Below are 18,637 nucleotides of genomic sequence, written 5' to 3'. Positions count from 1 at the left end.
GTTCACATGGGGAAACAAAGGCATAGAGCAACTCGACAAAACAGTGATCTGCCCTGCAATAACTTATTCAGGAATCTTTGTTGTCAAGTGCCTTCAAACATACATGGCACAGAATGAAAAGGCCAAATACTATCCCACAATCAAGGACGGAAACAAAGCATTACAGGCAACAGGAGAGCGCAATGATCATACACAGAATACAATCTTTGTTTCATTCCCAGGACAGTGTTCAGGTAAGCTCAGCAAAGGCTAAATAAGTCATTAACTATTCTACCACAATCTGTGTCAAACACTTTCTCTCCCAAACTAGAATTTGGAAGAACAAACCTGAGCAACATAAAAAGCAAAATTTAATTTCAATGCAAATACTGCTGCATGGAATTTTGGTTGCTAAAATTAGAGGACTTACTATAGGATTCCCCCAGCCATGACTCACAGATAATAAAGAGACTGCCTGCAGTCAAAGAGAAAAATCAAAACTAGGTCTGCCAATGTTAACAAGGTCTTCCCTTGTCCAGACCATTTTACTCCCTGTATTACCCATGTAAAGGAAAGAATCAGGAAAATAAACTAATAATGAGGCAAATGTATCTATGACCAATTCCAAATGTGCATTACACTATTAAAACACTTGTTTTCAAAATGACATACACACACTACTGAGTAACATAACTGAAATGATACTGTCACTCTTTATTAGCAAAACCTATACAGCAAAGAGGAAGTACCTTGCAAAATTTAACTATGAGGAATGAAAATAACAGCATCTATAAAGGGATGCAAATCAAATCACTTAGTGAAGCTTCCAATGGTTGCATTTTATTAGGTTTTCCATTGGCAGTTGAGAAAATGGGACTAGCAAAATGATTGTACCAAAAGAGTTCAAATCATTACAAATGATGATTATGTTTAGAGGAAAACTCTATGAAGTCATCAGCTGGAATTTGCTACCTAAGCTTTTTTTTGTTTAACCCATCCATAGGGTACATCATAAACACACGAATAACCAGAGAATGCCCTAAAGTGAAATTAAAAAGTAATAACAGTTATTTTTAACACCAAGTAAAGAAAGCAGGGCAAAACAGTTCTCAAACTCTGTGTCCTTTCTAGTTCTAAAGGGCATTTACTCACCTTCCTCAAACTCAGAAGCTTGGTTGGTTGATGGGTGCTGAACACAGCCACTCGAGGGGGGCTGCCCATGCTGCAGCGCTGCCATCACCCACCACAGTCCCCAGGGAAGGGAAAGGCCCCATTAATCCCCAGGCAAATCCCCATCTGCAGTTCATTAGCTTTTTGTTGAAACTACAGGGGACTTTAATTGCCTGCATTTTCTGGTACAACTTAGATTTCACAGCTGTTTTTACAGTGAAATACCTAGAGCTTCCTCCTCCTTAAAACTACAGGTTCCACATTTCAACGTACATTTATCCCCCTCTTAGTATAGCTGTTTAGTTTTCCTCTCAAATGCATAAATTTTAATAAATATATTCTCAATATGTTCCTATTGCCATTCTTGCTACACGACCAAAATATAAAGACATTCTTCCACCCAGCTTATTAGGGCTGCTCTTTCTGCTCGTCATCTTTGACAAGGGAATATACAGCCAGTGCAGATGGGAACACTTCCTGTAATGTGCTTCTTAATTTGGCAAGCTGCAGTTTTATTCTTTTCAGATTGTTTGTCTGCTGCAGTGGTGCTGCCTCTAATCACCCTTCCCAAATAGTAAAGCTAAAAAATTAAGGGGTTAAAGCAATCATATGACAAAAATCACAGCGTTAGAGAAAGCTTTGATATCATTAGCTTCATACAAATTTCCTCTCTTATCTAGCTTGTTCTTCACTGTCTAATTAGTTCAACCACTGGTAGTTTGTGTTCCTTTTTTTTTGACACAGAAACAAGCAGTTAAATGACTGTTTGAGTCTTTAATTACACATTAAGATCTCCATCCTTAACTTTCTTTTTTACTGAAAGTACAGGGATTCCCTACAGTGCACTATTAGTGTTCTGCTCTAAATGCTGCAAGGGCATCTTCTAATGGTTGGGACTATGGAACAACTTTTAATTAATTGCCACCTTTTAATGGCACAGTTCTCACACAAACACTACCTCTAAGGCAAACATACATCAAAGAGTCCGAAATTTGCTCTTTTACAACAGAGCTGCAACCCCCAGTAACATTAATGTTCACTGAGGGCTACACGCTGCTCTGGATCTGTGCCTATTCCAGAAAATGAACATGGAGATCAAGACTGGTACACAGCTGAAAGTTTCCAGAGACAGCTTTTTCACTTCCCAACAATGCAGTGTTCCAGCTGATCTTCAGCAAAGTAGATGGGAATTATTTCAAATCACTGCTCAGTCACACAGGGCTGCACATCAGACTCTGTCAGTCCTATTTGTGGGATTAGTTTGCAGAATATGACACCAAAACATCAACAGGGATCAGACCCAGGGCTCTTCCGGCTCATGTCTTCAAGACAGTACCTCTCATGCAGGTGTTCACAACAAGGACATTTGAGCTCAGCCTATCAATCCATAAAAGCTCACAGCACACTAGGAAGTGAAGCTCTATACACTGTAAAGAAATGCTGAAATCTTAATTACAGGCAGTCTCTTTCCATAGCAGTTGGTTAGAATATTTGTTGAAAAGTTAATTAATGAAACAGATTTTTCCTCTGTGTTAAAATACACTTACTAAGTTTTATAACACAACTAATGCACATTTCAGTCATTTACTAGGGATAAAACAGCATCCAAAATCCTCATCTCTTGTACTTTTATGGACTGAAATCATTATCCTGCTAATGAATATCGTAAGGAACATTTAGTTTGAGTTAAAATCTTTCCTTTCGACAATCTGTGTTGATCAATGCCTGTTGGATTTTCGTAGTTACTTTGTAAGAAAACATGCACCTGTATGGGACTTAATGGAATGAAATACAGCATACAGCTGTAGCCAAAAAACCCACTGATCTGGCATAACAAAACAAAGATTATTACAGAACCCCCTGTTGCCAGATATAGCAACACAGCAGGAGATTAGATGAGGATTAAAACTTCCACAGTTCACATGGCAGATAACCCAAGCGAACAGAAGTGAAAACAAAGCTCTTCTCTTGATAAAACTCAGGTCACAGAAGTTTAATGATGTGTTATCACCTAAGAATTTTTCCCTCAAAATTTGTAATATATTATGGGTTCAACCATGGCAGATGCTTCTCCAGGTTTGGGATCTAAGTGTCCTGGCTACCAAATCTGAAAAGAACCAGAGCAGCTCCAAGCCACCTCTTAAACATCACCATTGAGGGTAACTTAGATCAGAATTTCTAACACTGTGGTGGCAATGTACTTTGTAGTAAATCAGAGAACCAGATTTCTTAGCTTGCAGTGCTGGGGAAACACTGTTGAGAAGAAAATTAAGAAGCTGGGATAATTTAATTACAACTTTTCCTCTCATATCCTAGGATCCAACTTTAACGATCACTGTGTTTAAGGAAACCAGAAATACCCAAAGATCTCACTAAACTAAAACGAAAGGTGGACTTTTTCTTTCACGAGGTCCAGTGTTGTTTCCATAAAACAACTTGTCTTAAAGCAACTTTTGTTATCCCTGCTTAGTAGGCAGACAGAAAACCTGAAGAAAAATCCCAAACAAATAACAACACTGCTGTATCTTAACTCTAAACTATTGTATTTTCAATAGCTGCTGAAATTCAATATGATCTGAATTCTTAGCACTTATTTCCCTGGAACAAAGCTGTCAAAATAGCGGTTTCCTGTTTGCTCATTGTTCTGTATTATATTCTACATGGTTTGAAAAAATCACTTGAGGATGTGCTATTCTCTGAAGCAGTGTTGTAGGCGGCAGTCTGAACAGGTTCATGTTATTCTGTAGTTCTCCTTGAAAGAAACTAAACACTACATACGTGTATTCCCTTGAAAAATTCTAGAGGAATGGGTACCATCCATCTGCCATCGTTATATCAATCCCCTCCTCCACCACCACAGGAATACTAACCCCCAAAATGGATCTTATACATCCACACCATGGATTTTATAATTGAAATAGATTTTCCTCTAGGGAATGGACAAACATTCACAAAACCACCTGTGTAATAAGCAAATCATTAATACTAGAGGTTAGAAAGAACTTGCACTCTATCCAGCTAGACTAGCTTTGAGAGTTAAAATACAAATATTTGAGGAGGGGAAACCAGTATTTTGGACCTTCTGTGCAAAATTATGCAGCTTATTTAAAGGCAAAACAAAGAACTGACCACAGAACACAGGGGCAGGGAAAAAACATAAAAGAGGAAACAAACTGACTATGATTTTCTAAGGAAAAGTAAGAGTTTTTTCTTAAAAATGTAAGATGAAATACAAGTTAGGAACTTTTAAAGAGACTTTCTATTTAGTTGAACCAGCTGAAATATTAAGAGACTTGAGTTATCAAAAGATGCTGCACAATAGGCACATAGACTCTTCAACGCTAAAATCAATATAGCAGATAGGGATAAATGCAATACCCTGCAACTTACACTAAAACAGCTTCCCAAAACATCTGCCAAGCAGGTGTTCATCGATTTACTCCAAATCAAAAGAAAACACTACAATGATGTGATTCAAACTGCGCACACAATACCAAATACTAAAACTAAAGTTCAATCTACGCGGTACATGGCTGCAAAGTAATTAAACCTATTCTTGTAAATATTGTCTTACAATATAAAGAACTAATTTTTAATCTTTTCTTTTTCATAGAAAAAGGGATTAATTTGTGGAGCAAAAGAGTCACATATTTCAGCAACATGTTCTTTTACAGTTCCTGTTGCACTGTCTTGCTGAAGTCAAGCTAACGGAATACCGAGAGAAACTTAGACATGAACAGGGATATTAAATGAGCTCCTAGTATTGAGAGTTATTGGAAACTGATCTCTTCCTTATTAATGCAATTCCCCATCATGTACAAAAAGATATCTCCATGTTCCAGAATGCAAACAGAGTTTTAATCTTTAATTATATTCTCAACCCCAACTCTTCTGGAAAGAAATATGGATGTGGGCCTGAGGATTATTGCTTTATTACATTATCATCTCTGTGGTATTTAATGAATATTGATACTTAATGCAGCTTCACCAGGAGGGGAAAGGAAAACTTCAGAACTGCACATAGAACTTCAGACAACTTCTCTCAAAATGGAAGGCAGAGCCACACTTCTGCTCCTGACTGCTTCTAAGAAGAGGCCCAATGTTAGAGGACAGCTTGTAACACAGAACAGGATTACTGCAACAACAACACCCCTGTGGTAAATACCCACATTCCTCACAGCCTCTAGACCAGTGTCACAATTCAACTGGGACATCAGATTCCTGACGTCAGAGCAGGAAACCCTACCTGGCATTTCAGACCTCTAAAACACAGTGAGGTCAGACCAACTGAGCAGAATTTAAACACAGGGTCTTAAACATCCAAAACCTATGAACATTTATTGGCTTAAGCATGCTTTGCCATTACCTTTAGAACAATCTGCCTCTTTCTTTCACAATGAAAATCCCTGAACCTGAGAACCAATTAGATGCTGTTTATAAAATGAAATGCTGAGAAAACCCTTCCCTCCAAAAACTCTTGGCAAAGGGCTCATCAGGATTTTTCTTAATGTAAAACTGATAAATTGCACAAGTGAAGTTCCAAATCATTTCTTCTGGCACATCTGATGACTGGGTGTATAGTTTATTTAAATGTGTGTATGTATATACACACACATACAGACACCCCTTTCAGTTAGTTCCTTGTCAAAAATAGCAACTTTGGTTTGAATATTAAATCACTGTTTTAAATTGAGTTCTTTCCTTGAAAGTCAGATTGTGTGTCCTGAAGAAAGTTCTTGAACAAATGCAACAGAATCTTACAGTATTACTTATATGACAGAACCATTAAAACTGATAAGGCAGTAATACTATGAAAGAACAACACTTTGACTATGCTGGTACTGAATCAAGCTACAATAAACACCGAATTTGGGACTGCTATAAATTTATTTTCCAAATCCAGATGATCAGATACCTGCTGAACCAGTAAGTTAACTTTTTAAAGGAGACCACTCACGAAAGAGCATCTTTTGCTGATGTAGCTCCAAAGGATGGAGCAAGTCTGGACTTCTTTTAAATACATCCATCTTCTCTAGAAGATCCAGATGGATTCTGAGTGCATAGAGCAGAATAGAGACCTCCTGCATCTCACCCAGAACAAGTGCCAGAAACAACCCGTCCCTCCTGAGACTCTGCCCAGCACTCTGTGCTCAAGCCCTTCTTATCTCATAAAAGAAAAGTTATATTTACAGGTTATTACTGCTCATTTATCTAGAGCAATATCATGGACAGCACTGTCTTTGTTTTTTCAATAATGGAAAAGTAATTTTGCTGCTCCGTTTCTAGCAATAGAGTACAAATTCACAGAGATTTTTACTCAATCTATTACAATGTTTTGACTGTCAGGTTAGGGTATACATCAAACCACAAGAGATTTACAAGACAAACTGAAGAGCCCTAAAACAAAAAAATTGGACTCTTTTACTCAAGCCTCTCTGTCCATTGCGCCTGAAGCTGTCAAACAAGAAGCAGATTTCAGCTTGTTTATTGTTTATAGTCTGTTTATTTCCCCAAAACCACAAGTGTCACAACAAATGACCCTAAAAGGCACCACAAAGGGCAAGAGCCTGAGCACCTTTTGCGGTGAGCAAGTTCTTGTTCTGGCAATTTCCTGCCAGACGAAGAAGACAGATGATTAATCTGGGAGCACTGAGAAAGCCCTATATAACAGACCTAGCAAGTCACAAGGTTGTCAGCCAAGACCCCTAAAATTTCCCATTAAAACTAATGTTTTTTTCCCCCTCTTGTGTGTGCCAATGAACACAACTGCAAGAACCTAATCAACTTCCTGAGCTTCCTCTTTGCTTTCTTCTGCCTCATCTCACAGCAACTCACTGCTGTCACTTTCCAGCTAGACAAGTGACATACCATAGTCTGCCGGGCTCACAGCAGGGTAGTCCACCAGCAGGGACTGCTTCCATGGGCTCACTGCTCCCAGCCACCCCAGATTCTTTGAGGCGCAGCATTCTGGTCCCACAGTCATGGAGACAGCTCTGGAACTAGGAATTTGCTTTTGAGATGTGGTGCTGAGCAAAATAATACAAGATTAACTGCGTGAACTACTATATTTCAAGAGAAAAGAAGAAAACCTAAGAGCTATGTTTTCTTATTGACTTCATTTCTTTCAAACCAGAAGATGACACTCTGGTTTTCAGAAGGATTGCATGTATCTGCTTTTCTAGTCACTTGGAAGGAGCTGACAGCTTTCAGCACTTCAGCAAACAGAAGGAAGGAACCAGCAGCCAGATGAGAAGCATGTGAGGGAACGCATCTATTAGCAAGTACAGGGAGATGTCTTGTTAATAGAAGACAGAAGGAGGGACAAAGCAGGGGGAGAAAGAAGCCAGCAGTTAGTCATTTTCTCATACAGATACATTTGGCTAGAAAGGAGATGCGTGCCAATCTAGTATTCCTTCCTGCACTTTCAGAGCCAGTGAAAAGCAACATAGAAAAGCCAAACTGAACACAAAAAGGCCTCTTCAAAACTCCTCAGAGCACTTACAAGCCCTCAGATAAGGAAAACAGTGAGAAAATGAAAATTTTCCTGGTAACGGTTACAGGACTGAGACCTTCCATTTGTAAAAATACCTTTTTGATTCAAAATTGCTGCTGTTGATTTGGGTATCTACTACTGAAAAGCTAAAGCTTTTTGCCTCCAAACCAGAAGACATCTAAAGATGGCCTAGGGGCAGCAAGGGACCAATGAGGGGCCCACCAAGAAAAAGCTTTGCCTTCTGCAAAACCCCTTCTCTGGCTCCCTCTGTGAGCATGCAGTTTCAAGAGATGTCCGAGCCTCCAAAACAGGCTGAGAAGGTTTTGGGTTTGTTTTGTCTGGTTTTTAAAACAACCATTTTGGAGAGGAAAGGAAAAGAAAAAGCAGAGCAGGGAAAGAGAGGAAGGGCTCACGTGAACAATGAGTTGACACAACAATCTAGTTTTGTATCACCACCTTTATGAGAAGAAACACCATTTGTCTCTGTTCAGCCTGTGGAATAAAACTCAAGTCTCACCACAGCAATAAAGATCAAAGATACAGATTAATAAGGTAATTCCTCATCTTGTGTCATTGCTACTAAGCACATAATGTGCAATAGCAAAAGTTGCCCATGCAGTGTTTTTAAGGAACGGGAACACAAATAAATCCATCATGCTCTCTAATGCTACCTTTAACTCAGATTAAGACATTTAACATCAAACTATCCTTATACAAAATCTGCACAAAAACAAAAGTGTTTTTAGAAGATGTGTTGTCATATTATCACCTATGTTACCACCTGAACAACAGCATTCCTTGCATTCTTTTACAGGCTGAAAAGGATTACTGCAGCATTCCTATTTGCTCCAATCTGCCATTCCAAAATGACATTTTGGCATATAGCCTGTTTATACCACTTCTGTTTGAGAAAAGCTCTACATAATATAGTTGCTCTGAACAACATATAATATATACTTGACTCACAGCACACTGGTACTCAGCCCAAATACTTCTCATTTAACTTAATTTTAACAGCATACATCAGAGAAAAAAATAAAAAGAGAAAGAAATAGTTTCCCCTTTCTTGACTAATCAGTAAAGCCAAAACCCCTGAACTGCCATGGAAAAAATCAGTATGCAGTATGCCATATATATATCAAGAAGATATGAAGTTCTGCACCTGATGCTTTCTTTTTTTGGCTTTTATAAAGAACGAAGGGGAGGAAAAACCAAACTCACAGCATGATTCATCATTATTTGCATGAAACTCCTGCAAAATCAAGATATTAAAATCCACTTGCCACACTTTTTTTAATACTTTTCATAAGCCTATTTTCATAAGTCTTTTCATAATCCACTTCTGCCCTGTGTTTCAGACAAGATACTGAGCCCAACAGGTATTGGATTTGATTTAATATAACTATTATTCTCTTCTTAAAGACATACCGAAATAGCAAATAAGGACAAATAAAGAAAGGTCAAAGAGAAGCCAGAGAGAAGAAAACCAGTGACAGATAAAGGACCAGCTCAGCATAAACATGTTTTCCCTGTGAATAATACTGGAAGTGGTAATAAGATACTGAAACATAATTCAACTAGATCAAGCTTAATTACCACACTAAAATTATATTCTACCTGCAAATTCCAAGTAAATGCAAAATTGAATGAAAAACTGACCTGGAGATAGAGACATACTTTTTAATGTCTGTATTATATATCTGATATTAAGATTCCCTTTGATTCCTTCATCAACTTAGGCCTGACTCTGGTTGACAACAGGGACTTTTGTTATTACAACTATGAAGCTTTTAGATGCACAATGTTTATACACCAGTGACTTGTTCTGTGAAAAAAAACAGGCAGTTTCCACAAACTACAAGGATGCTCAGTACAATGAATAATTGCTCAGCACTTCATTTTCTACATAATAATAATTTTCTTATACATAACTAAATATTTTAAGCAGTTTATTAATTTATAAGCTTAGCTGTGGACATCTCTGTGTTTCTGGCATCAGTACACAGACTTCCCAAAGTGTTGATACTCTATGTCCTCAAACAGTTCCTAAGTGTCCTCATAATTGCTTGTCACCTGTAAAAGACGTTTAGATCCAATGCAAAACTAACATATGGTGAACAGATGGACTCAGACAGACGTCTGTCGAGAAAGCACTCACACCAAAGACTTTTTGGCTTCAGCCTTTTAGGACCTTCAGAAAAGTCCTACTTGAAGCTTCAAGTCATACTACTCAGGGGAACATCATTCCTCAACGACAACCTCATGCTGCAAAAACGTTTGTGTCCTGCTACAAAGAAGAATCCTTGCAAGTCTTCTGTTATCAAGTACCTCCATAAGCAGAAGAAACAAATTACTGTTCCTATAGGTTACCCCACCCCACCAACTAGAATAATTCATCTTGTATGAAACAAAAATGCAAGCACAAGGCTGGTTTTCTAAGAATCTGTAATTACAATTAAAAGTTTTAAAGAAAATCTGCTCCCCACCATGCAAACTCTTCAAAACACTCTATTACTTACTGAGGAGGTAGCACAAGAGTTGTTGGCTGGGCTTTTGGTCTGCGTTTTGCAGATACTCCCATCTGGTTGGCTGAACGTTTCAGAGACTGCTGATTCAAAAGGCCAGATGCCAGCCCGGCATGGTACTGCAACTGGATAACAGAACACATATATATTAAAATACACACCACTGCAGTATACTGTCTATGTCAGACCTTTGCTATCTGTACCACCTGATTCAAATTACAGCCACTCAGTGAGTTAATGTATGGTATTTCACATATATACTGCTTGGATGGAAGATGATGCAAACAAAAGTATATTTATAGTCTGCTGTGAAATAAGTATCACAAGGAATTTATGCTATAGGGCAAGTAAGATGATGAATCCAAGACATCTTCTCAAGTCCTAACTCTCCTGAAACTTGAGCTTGCTTTTAAATGTGAAGACTGTTTCTCCCCTCAAGGATCTCAAGGGATCAAGCATTCTTACTTTTTGGAAGAAAAGAGGAAGAAAGATGCATAAACCTGCTTTTTAGAAATAACACATCTTTTGTTCTTAAACATAAAACCACCAATATTCACAAAGAAGTTTCTACCACTGCAAAGAAAAATCTACTCTTTAAAATACCTGCTAGGATCTCTCCATAGCATTGCAAGAAGATTCACATTCAGTAGCTTTCTCCTAACCTTTTATTTTACTTGCCAGTGAAAGACAAATTTAGGAAGGACACGACATGAATCTGCAAGATTTTGAGTACAATCCCACTGCTCACAGATGTAGAACAGCCACAGTGCTGTATCTGTCCTGAAACCAGTTTCAAGTGCAACAAGTTACAAGCTCACCTCTAAAACCTCCCAGTTTATATTTAGTTCTTCACTTTGGAAGGAAGCTGGGGAAGGAATTCAGCGTCAAACAAATGGAGTTTCCTTCAGCCTTCTAGTCCCCACATCAACATGTTCTTTAAACTGTCTAAAGATGTGATTTGAAAAGGTGAACTGTTTAACGACTCCAACCCCAATGGTGTGAATCTAAAAAAGCGTACAGTTAGGAAAATACAATTTATGTATGTTCAGAAAATAAAGTGGGCTTAGGCAAAGCTATTCTGCAGGGGACTAACTGAAAATGAGCGAAACAAAGCTTGGTAAAGTGATCTACTTGAAAATGGCTATTAAAATGAGTGAAGCTATCCAGTGAGGCAATTTGACTCAAATGTCAATGCTCAGAGCATCCATGAGGCTTTTTAACAGGCTTCTGATATACTTGGCTGCTTTGCCACGTGGTCTTGGCCGTGGCACAACATGAAGACACATTGCATTCCTAATGGGAAGAGAACCGTGCTCTGCCAGGGGAGGGGGGATTGTAGTGCCCCAACAGCTCAGCTTAGACCAATGAATTTTGCTCAAATTTGTTTTTCTCCGACAGATTTCTGAAATGAAAAAAAATCAATGAGAGCAATGGACAGCACATGTTTGAAAGGCAATGTTTCAAAGTGTCAGGGGCTTAGTTTTCAATCTTCACTCCCCGAATTTGCAGTGAGTGCAATATGCAAGGAATTAAAGGAAAAGACAGCTCTGGCAGAAGACCCCTCCAACTCCAGGAACACGCTTTTCCCTCTTCTTCTTGCATCTTACTAACAGCAGCCCTCCTGTAGCCATTTTGTGTTGGTGACACCATTCGCTGTGCTGAAGGACACTGGCAGCTATTTCATGGTTGTATCAATTGGACACTTGCTCAGAGAGGAAGATAACCAGCATAAAATAACGCTAAGCATAGATGCATTTTAAATGCAACCTTTTAAAGACATTTCATAGTCTCCCAGCTAGTCTGACATTTAGTGGTCAGGCATTAAAAAATTCAAAATAAATATATTTTAACAATTTTATACATGAAGGCTGACCCCCAATGATTAAACTATTTTTATTAATTATAGGTATTTCTTTATAATCTACCTCTGCTCCTAGGAATGCAGATCCAGCTGTCAAAATCTATAAGGGCCATTAAATATTTACCAACCATCCTTATAATGGGAGAAAAGGTCAAAGTTAATAAAACTGACAGGCAGCTTCTTTCCAACTTGATTTATACATTATTAAAGTATCACATACTGTATTGCACAGAATGCACTGCTTTTTGGGGCAAAGAGATGTTAACTGAAAAGATTGGGAAATTGTTTCTTAATCGCTTGTTCTGAGGAGCAGAAACGAGACTGAAAATAGTGTCAAAACAGTAACACTAACATCAAAACTATAGCCTGAAGATTCAACTGTCCTGATGGATAATAACGTGCTACTCAGTTCCTTTTTCCCCTTGTAAAATAAACTCCTTTGTCTCTCAGCATCAGAAATGACAGCAAATCTCCGCTAGAAACACACTAATGCCCTCAAAATTTGTACTTTCCAACAAGAGAATGCTATTTTCCAAACATACTCTCTTCACCTTAGGGAACCCAATGGAATGTACTGTCAGAGGATATGATGGGTGTTAAAAGGCTCATACAGGAAATCCAAGATGAGCTCAAGGGACATAAACCCACTGAGGGTTAATAAACACACAGAAACCACATTTACCTGAAGTCCCTGAGCTAGAGACTGCTGATGGCTGGAACAGCACTGCAGAGAAGTGTCTACCAGCTACTGCAAGAGATGAGATACAGAGCAACAGAAGCCTTTGGTTGAACCAGCAGAGCTGCTCTGCCAGTCAGTGTCTCCAAAGAGTGATCCCTGCAGGTCTAAGGGACCCTGTCACACAACACAGCCAAAGTTGGGCACTTGTGGATGGTCACAACTGCCTTCTGTAGTGTATTCCAAACAACCTTCCATCTGCTTTTGACAACTGTGCTCATTTAAACCAGTAGAATGACAAACAGCAATAACTTGATCCATGGAATACTCCAAATACTCACTGAACTTGAGTGCTGGTACAGCACTAGGTAGTACTGCAAAGCATTTCTTTATCACCTGCTGAGGAATGCCCCATCATTCAGAGGCTTTATTACAGCAAGCATCCAGGTCTTCCAGCTTTGGGGAATTCCAAATTGTTATGTGAAGTTAAGCTCTTTACTTCCTATGAAATTCCTCCTTAAAATTTCAACAAGATTGATCTTTTTTTCCCCTGAATACATGCAGATGAAACATAAAATCTATTTCACAAAGCTAGCAAATAAAACCAACAACAACAAAATCAATTGATAACACTTCGCAGCGAGGACATACACCAGTGCCAACTTGCACAGTTTTAGGATGAGTCTCATGATACCTGGTATTTTTCTTAGAAACTGTGTTTCCAAGTAGATGTGTGAATTCCACATTTAAAAATCAAGAGACTCTAGTTCTCAAGGATGTAGGAAAAGTACTGAAACTAACACTTAGAGCTTTACCTGAAGGTAAATAAACCAGAATTTGGATTGGTTTTAATTTTTATTCTTTTTGAGATTCATCATTTCTCTATGTTAATGGGAACACAGCATATATTTTTAACAAGAAAAAATTATCACTAATGTTCTGTAGGTGCCGTAAGTCATATTTTCAGTGTTCTTGAATATATGAAAACTACATCCATGTATCAACAGCTCTTAACCTTCCCCACAAAGTGAAATATATCAGAACAGAGACAGCACTTTGGAGTCACTTCCCCGACAGCTGTAATGGTAAAGACAGCAATTTCTTTACTCGTCTAAGATGTCTTTGGCTTTCACATGAACTATTGAAAAGGAGAAGGTGTGTTAGAGAAATACAGACTGGATTTCATTCCAAAAGCATTCATATTCTTTAAAAGCTAATCACATAGTATTTCTTTATTCTACCCCAGTGACTCTTTTCGTACCAGAAAGAAGACAACACATCCCCTAAAAAAGTCAAAACATACAAACAAGAACCCATCTAACCCCCCCAGAGATATCTGCTGCAGAGGATCTTTAAGGTTTGAAGCAGACAGAGAACTTCTGCTACAGCCAAGGGGCTTAAATCAGAACAATGCAGTATAGCCTCTTTGCTCAACAGTTTATATTCTGGCCTCCAGGCCTACACTACACTGTGTATTATGAAACTACAAACATGTTCACAGTGCTAATTTAAAACTTTCTAAATTAAAGCTTCATCATTAGAATTGTGCTGGATCTAAAGGTCTGTAGTTTACATAATTCATGGGCTGGAGATTTTGCATGTGCTGACTGCTGACCAAACAAGTCATTACACTCCACTTACTGACAAGGCCATTGAACTGGTGGGGTAGAAAGAAGGTAAGAAGGGAGGGTGGGGGGGAAAATCACTTGGAACATTTACAACTGATCATGTCAAATCACAGTTGCACATTAAATTTACATATTATCGTTATTTAAAGCTTCTTAAGCACCAAAGGTGCTTTTTTTAAAGACTGCAATCAGAAGAATGACTTTTCTTTGTAATCACATTACCCTGTTGTGCTATTTTTTTCAATTCTCACATAAATACTTACTGAGCCCAGACATAAACTGAAAAGCACTTTCTCAGAGATAATAATAATCAAAAAAGTTCATTTCCATTCCTCCAAGAAAGGGAGTTTTACAGAAGAGCTTGACAGATACCCATCATGGAACATTCACTGTAATACTAATGAACACATGCACACTTGCCTTCTTCTAAGATATCCAGTATTTTGCCCCTCATCATTAAACTATTTCTCCCTTGCAGCTAACAAGGGATTTGTCTATTATGATAAAACTCTAGTCCTTCCTTTGAAAAGAGCAATGAGCAAGCAAGCAGGACACTCCCCCGGTTTCATCTCTGCAGACTAAACTAGGCAAGAGAGAAATTACACTACCTTAATTGAGATTTTTAAGCTTCTCTCAGATAATGAGGCTGGTTTGGAAATTCTCTTTTTCTCCAAACAACGTTTGATCATTTTAGGACAGCTGAATTCTTAACTTGGCCAAAACAGCATCAATAAACCAAAAGAACAGTCTCCGATTTCTTTACTCATTGGTTTTCCTCTTGTGGAACTGGGTTGCAGGCTTTTCAATTAGTAAGAAAGCGAAACTGGAGCCTTTGCTCCAGTTTACAATTTAATTACAATGCTTTGTTCTGGGGTTTTTTTAGGTATTTTTTGCCCCCAAATGCATTCCAGTTGACAAGCATATTTAAGCAACAAATACCTACCCATGAAGGGAACAAAGGCTACCCCTATTCTATTCTTTTAAATCCCTTTTCCTGAACACCCTGCTCTGAATAAACTGTGAAACTAATGAGCTCACACTTCTGTTACAAGCCTTTTGCACAGCACAGCTCTTACTTTCATTGCACCCAGACGCACAGTGCCTGTGCCTCATCCTAGGCAATAAATCAGGGGATACAGAGCATTCCGAGGACATCTACCTGCACAGGCCACCTTGCTTTTCTCTGAGGTCTCTCCTCCTTCCTCACAAGACCAGGGAATTGAAAAACAACTGTAGACATTTTATATGTATATTCCTATGGTGGTACATATCTCTGTTTCTTCTAACATCTTGTCTTCACTACATTTTGCTATTCCATTGTCTTTGAATCCCTGTTTTTGCCGAGAGTGCTGTTTTAATTAGTGTCAAATTTCAGCCTTAAAGTGTGCTCTTCCTGTACTTTTCTTTCTAACATTGAAGACATTGAAGTTCTGCTGATGAACGACTGCATCAATGTTCCCTTACTGCAATACAGTTTGCAAGCCTTTGGCTTTTTACCATGCAGAAATAGCAAATCTGGCAGTACTTTCTTCAAGGAACTGGTCAAAACTTCAGCCTCTGCATCCTTGCTGCCAATAAAATTAAACTGCACTGTTCTAAGTGTCTGCAAAAGCCACTCCTCCTCCTCCTCCAGGTTTTGGTTTCCTTTAAGTATTCTGGAATCCACTTAATAGTTATATTAGTGAAATATTCTGGCTTTTTGGATAATGTCAACAAGAAGGAACACTACACAGGCAATAGGCTCTGAGGTTTAAAGACATCAGGTATTGGAAATGGATGAAGACGCAGAGTAATCATAATCTGGGGCTACTCACTATTTACCTCTTCAAAGAGAGAATAACTGCATTTTGTACTTAAGATGTTCATAAATACCTTGAGGTGCTCTGAAGGCCTTGAGTATATCCGTTTCCTGAAAGATGACTAAATGAACTTGCATTTCATTGGATATGCAGCTACAACCCAGACACATAAAAAACCCACAAAAGCAGATTAAAATCACACTGTGTTCTGCATCTACATGTCAAAAATAAAACCACGTGCAGTAACAAACAGTAGTATTTTTAAGTAATCCTGAGCTCAAGGGTAGCAGTTGGTACAGAAGTAATCCACTTACAGTCAAATGATCTCAGTGTCACCCTATGCAATATATGCACACTTGTGTGTTCACTTAATGGATTTCATTAAATTCTAAAGACCCAAGAAGTACACTTGACCAATAATTGACAGAATATCCAAATTCTTTTTTTTTGACAAAAGTATTATCATTGCATAGGACAACTAGTATGTAGCAGCGACAAGTCATCATTAAAACTCAAGACTAAGGAAACAATTAGTATCCTCCCCCAGTGCTGCTGTGCTCTCTTAAACAGCCACCGGATCTTTGAACAGAAGCCACTGCTCTCCTACTAAGATTAATATTTTCTAAATCCCTAGAGTAAATCTTTGGTGTCAGGGGTCAGGTGGCAGCTATGTCAGCATAAAAAATGGCCTGCTGCATCTGTGATTGGGGATGCTTAGGTGCTTATAGCAGATACTTTAAAACTGAGTGGTAGAATAAAGGAAACACTCTTCAGATTGTCTAACAGCATGCCATGATTTGCAGCACTGTGGTTGGGCTTTACCTCTACAGCCAACAGAATACTTGTCAGACAAATAAAGAAATTAATATTCTTCAACAAAATGCTTGTGTAAATCCAGCTAGTCCAGTTGCAGCAGCGAAGAAGATGACTGTGGAAGAACAGATGAGAAGGGAGTCCATTAGCAGACAAACAATGCAGCAGGAATGACCTTGGCTGCCACTTGTGCCGTTCATTTTTTTTTTCCCCTAACTCATTAAATTTAATTATTTTAACTTCTGTTAAATGTCTTTCCTGAGCTTTGCTCACTCGCACAATAATTAAAGTGCACAAAATACCCAGACTAGCAAATCCCCGTAACTGAGTATCAGACACTAGCTATTAGTCAAGCCACAGGTCTTTCTGCCAGCAAAGGGAATCCTGGTTTTACTGATCTCCCATGGCCTTCCTGAGGCCAGAAGCCATACTCAAAGATAAGAACTTCAGCACACAGTTCATCCTGCCACACGTATGCCATGGGCAGATGGATACGCTCTGCCAGCATACACCAGGTATCATCACTCTTCTATTACAGGTGATCACAGTCCCATGCCAGCAGGAGCTGCATGAATAGGGTTTAAACTGAGCTGAACTTGCCAAATTAGAATTCTTCCTTAAATGGTTACTTTTGCTAATAACTTAGCAGATGTCCCAAAGCAATGCTGCTGGGTATGCTAATCTTCAGCCTGCTAGCAAGGGCAAACAATTTAAAGCCTGAAGAAGAACAGGCAGATCTGGAACATAATGTATGTGGCCTATTTCCCTATATGAACATCACTATTATAGTTTTAGAACATTCATGGATGGATGAATTTATACTCCTTCCAATACAGTGTAGAAGTAGCCCACAGAAAGCATTCACATATTAAGTAACAGCAACTGATAAAGGTCACTTATGGAGTGGTTAAAGAAGTTTAAGCTCTCGCCCTCTCCTGTAGCAACACTCATTTTTGCACAGATAAACCCTAGACTCACTGTAGGTGAAAGTTAAAGATCAGCTACATTCTGGAGGATGACAAAAAGAAACACATAATTTTCCCCCTTGGAAACATATCACATTGAACACTGAATGGACATCTCCAGACTATTTCTTGGGGAAAAAACATCACCACCGCTGTCCTTCCAAGCAGAATGCTGAAATGTGATGGTCAAGAGAATCTGAAACTTACCTCTCCTCCAATGCAATTAAAATGAAGAGCTTTTCTGACCCTACTCAAGTTTTCTGTATTCAAAAATTAATTACATATATCTAAATCCTGCCTGCAACCTGGCACTGGCTCCAGGGAGACAGAGCAATCCTGCTGATAACTCGCAGTCGGGCAAGCTCTTCCTTCTCCAATAAGTGTCACTGAAGATTTTCTCCAACTAAGACACCATATTATTAACCAAGAACTCTACATTAAAACTCTATTGTATTTTCCCAACCCCTTCAGAATAGCTGTTTATGGCTCACAACATGGACTTCCAGGGATCGGATCCAAAACAGAACACAAGAATTAAAAAAACAGCTCTGCATTTCATTAGGACACTATATGAGCAGCTGGATAATCGTAAATCTAGGATCCTTGTCATTTGTATACCAGGTAGAGAGATCCTCTTACTCCATACTGGTAGAGACCAAAATGTGAGTTCATACATCAGTTGGTGCAATGCACTATTGATAACAGCAACATATGGCCGAGCTTTGTTT

The 18,637-nt window shown here is 38.7% G+C and overlaps 1 protein-coding gene across 1 annotated transcript in view; it reads right to left on the bottom strand.

The window, feature by feature from the left end:
* MED27 (mediator complex subunit 27) overlaps positions 1–18,637 on the bottom strand; it is an 82,832-nt gene that overhangs the window by 41,861 nt on the left and 22,334 nt on the right. The window contains exon 3 of the mRNA XM_005146254.3: positions 10,162–10,292. Coding sequence (XP_005146311.1) covers positions 10,162–10,292 — 131 coding nt within the window. The remainder of the gene's footprint in view (positions 1–10,161; positions 10,293–18,637) is intronic.

The sequence above is a fragment of the Melopsittacus undulatus genome, chromosome 11 (assembly GCF_012275295.1).
Source record: "Melopsittacus undulatus isolate bMelUnd1 chromosome 11, bMelUnd1.mat.Z, whole genome shotgun sequence".
In the NCBI taxonomy this organism is placed as follows: domain Eukaryota; kingdom Metazoa; phylum Chordata; class Aves; order Psittaciformes; family Psittaculidae; genus Melopsittacus; species Melopsittacus undulatus.
Note: the sequence above shows the minus strand (reverse complement) of the source record. Positions and strands in the feature narration are given on the sequence as shown.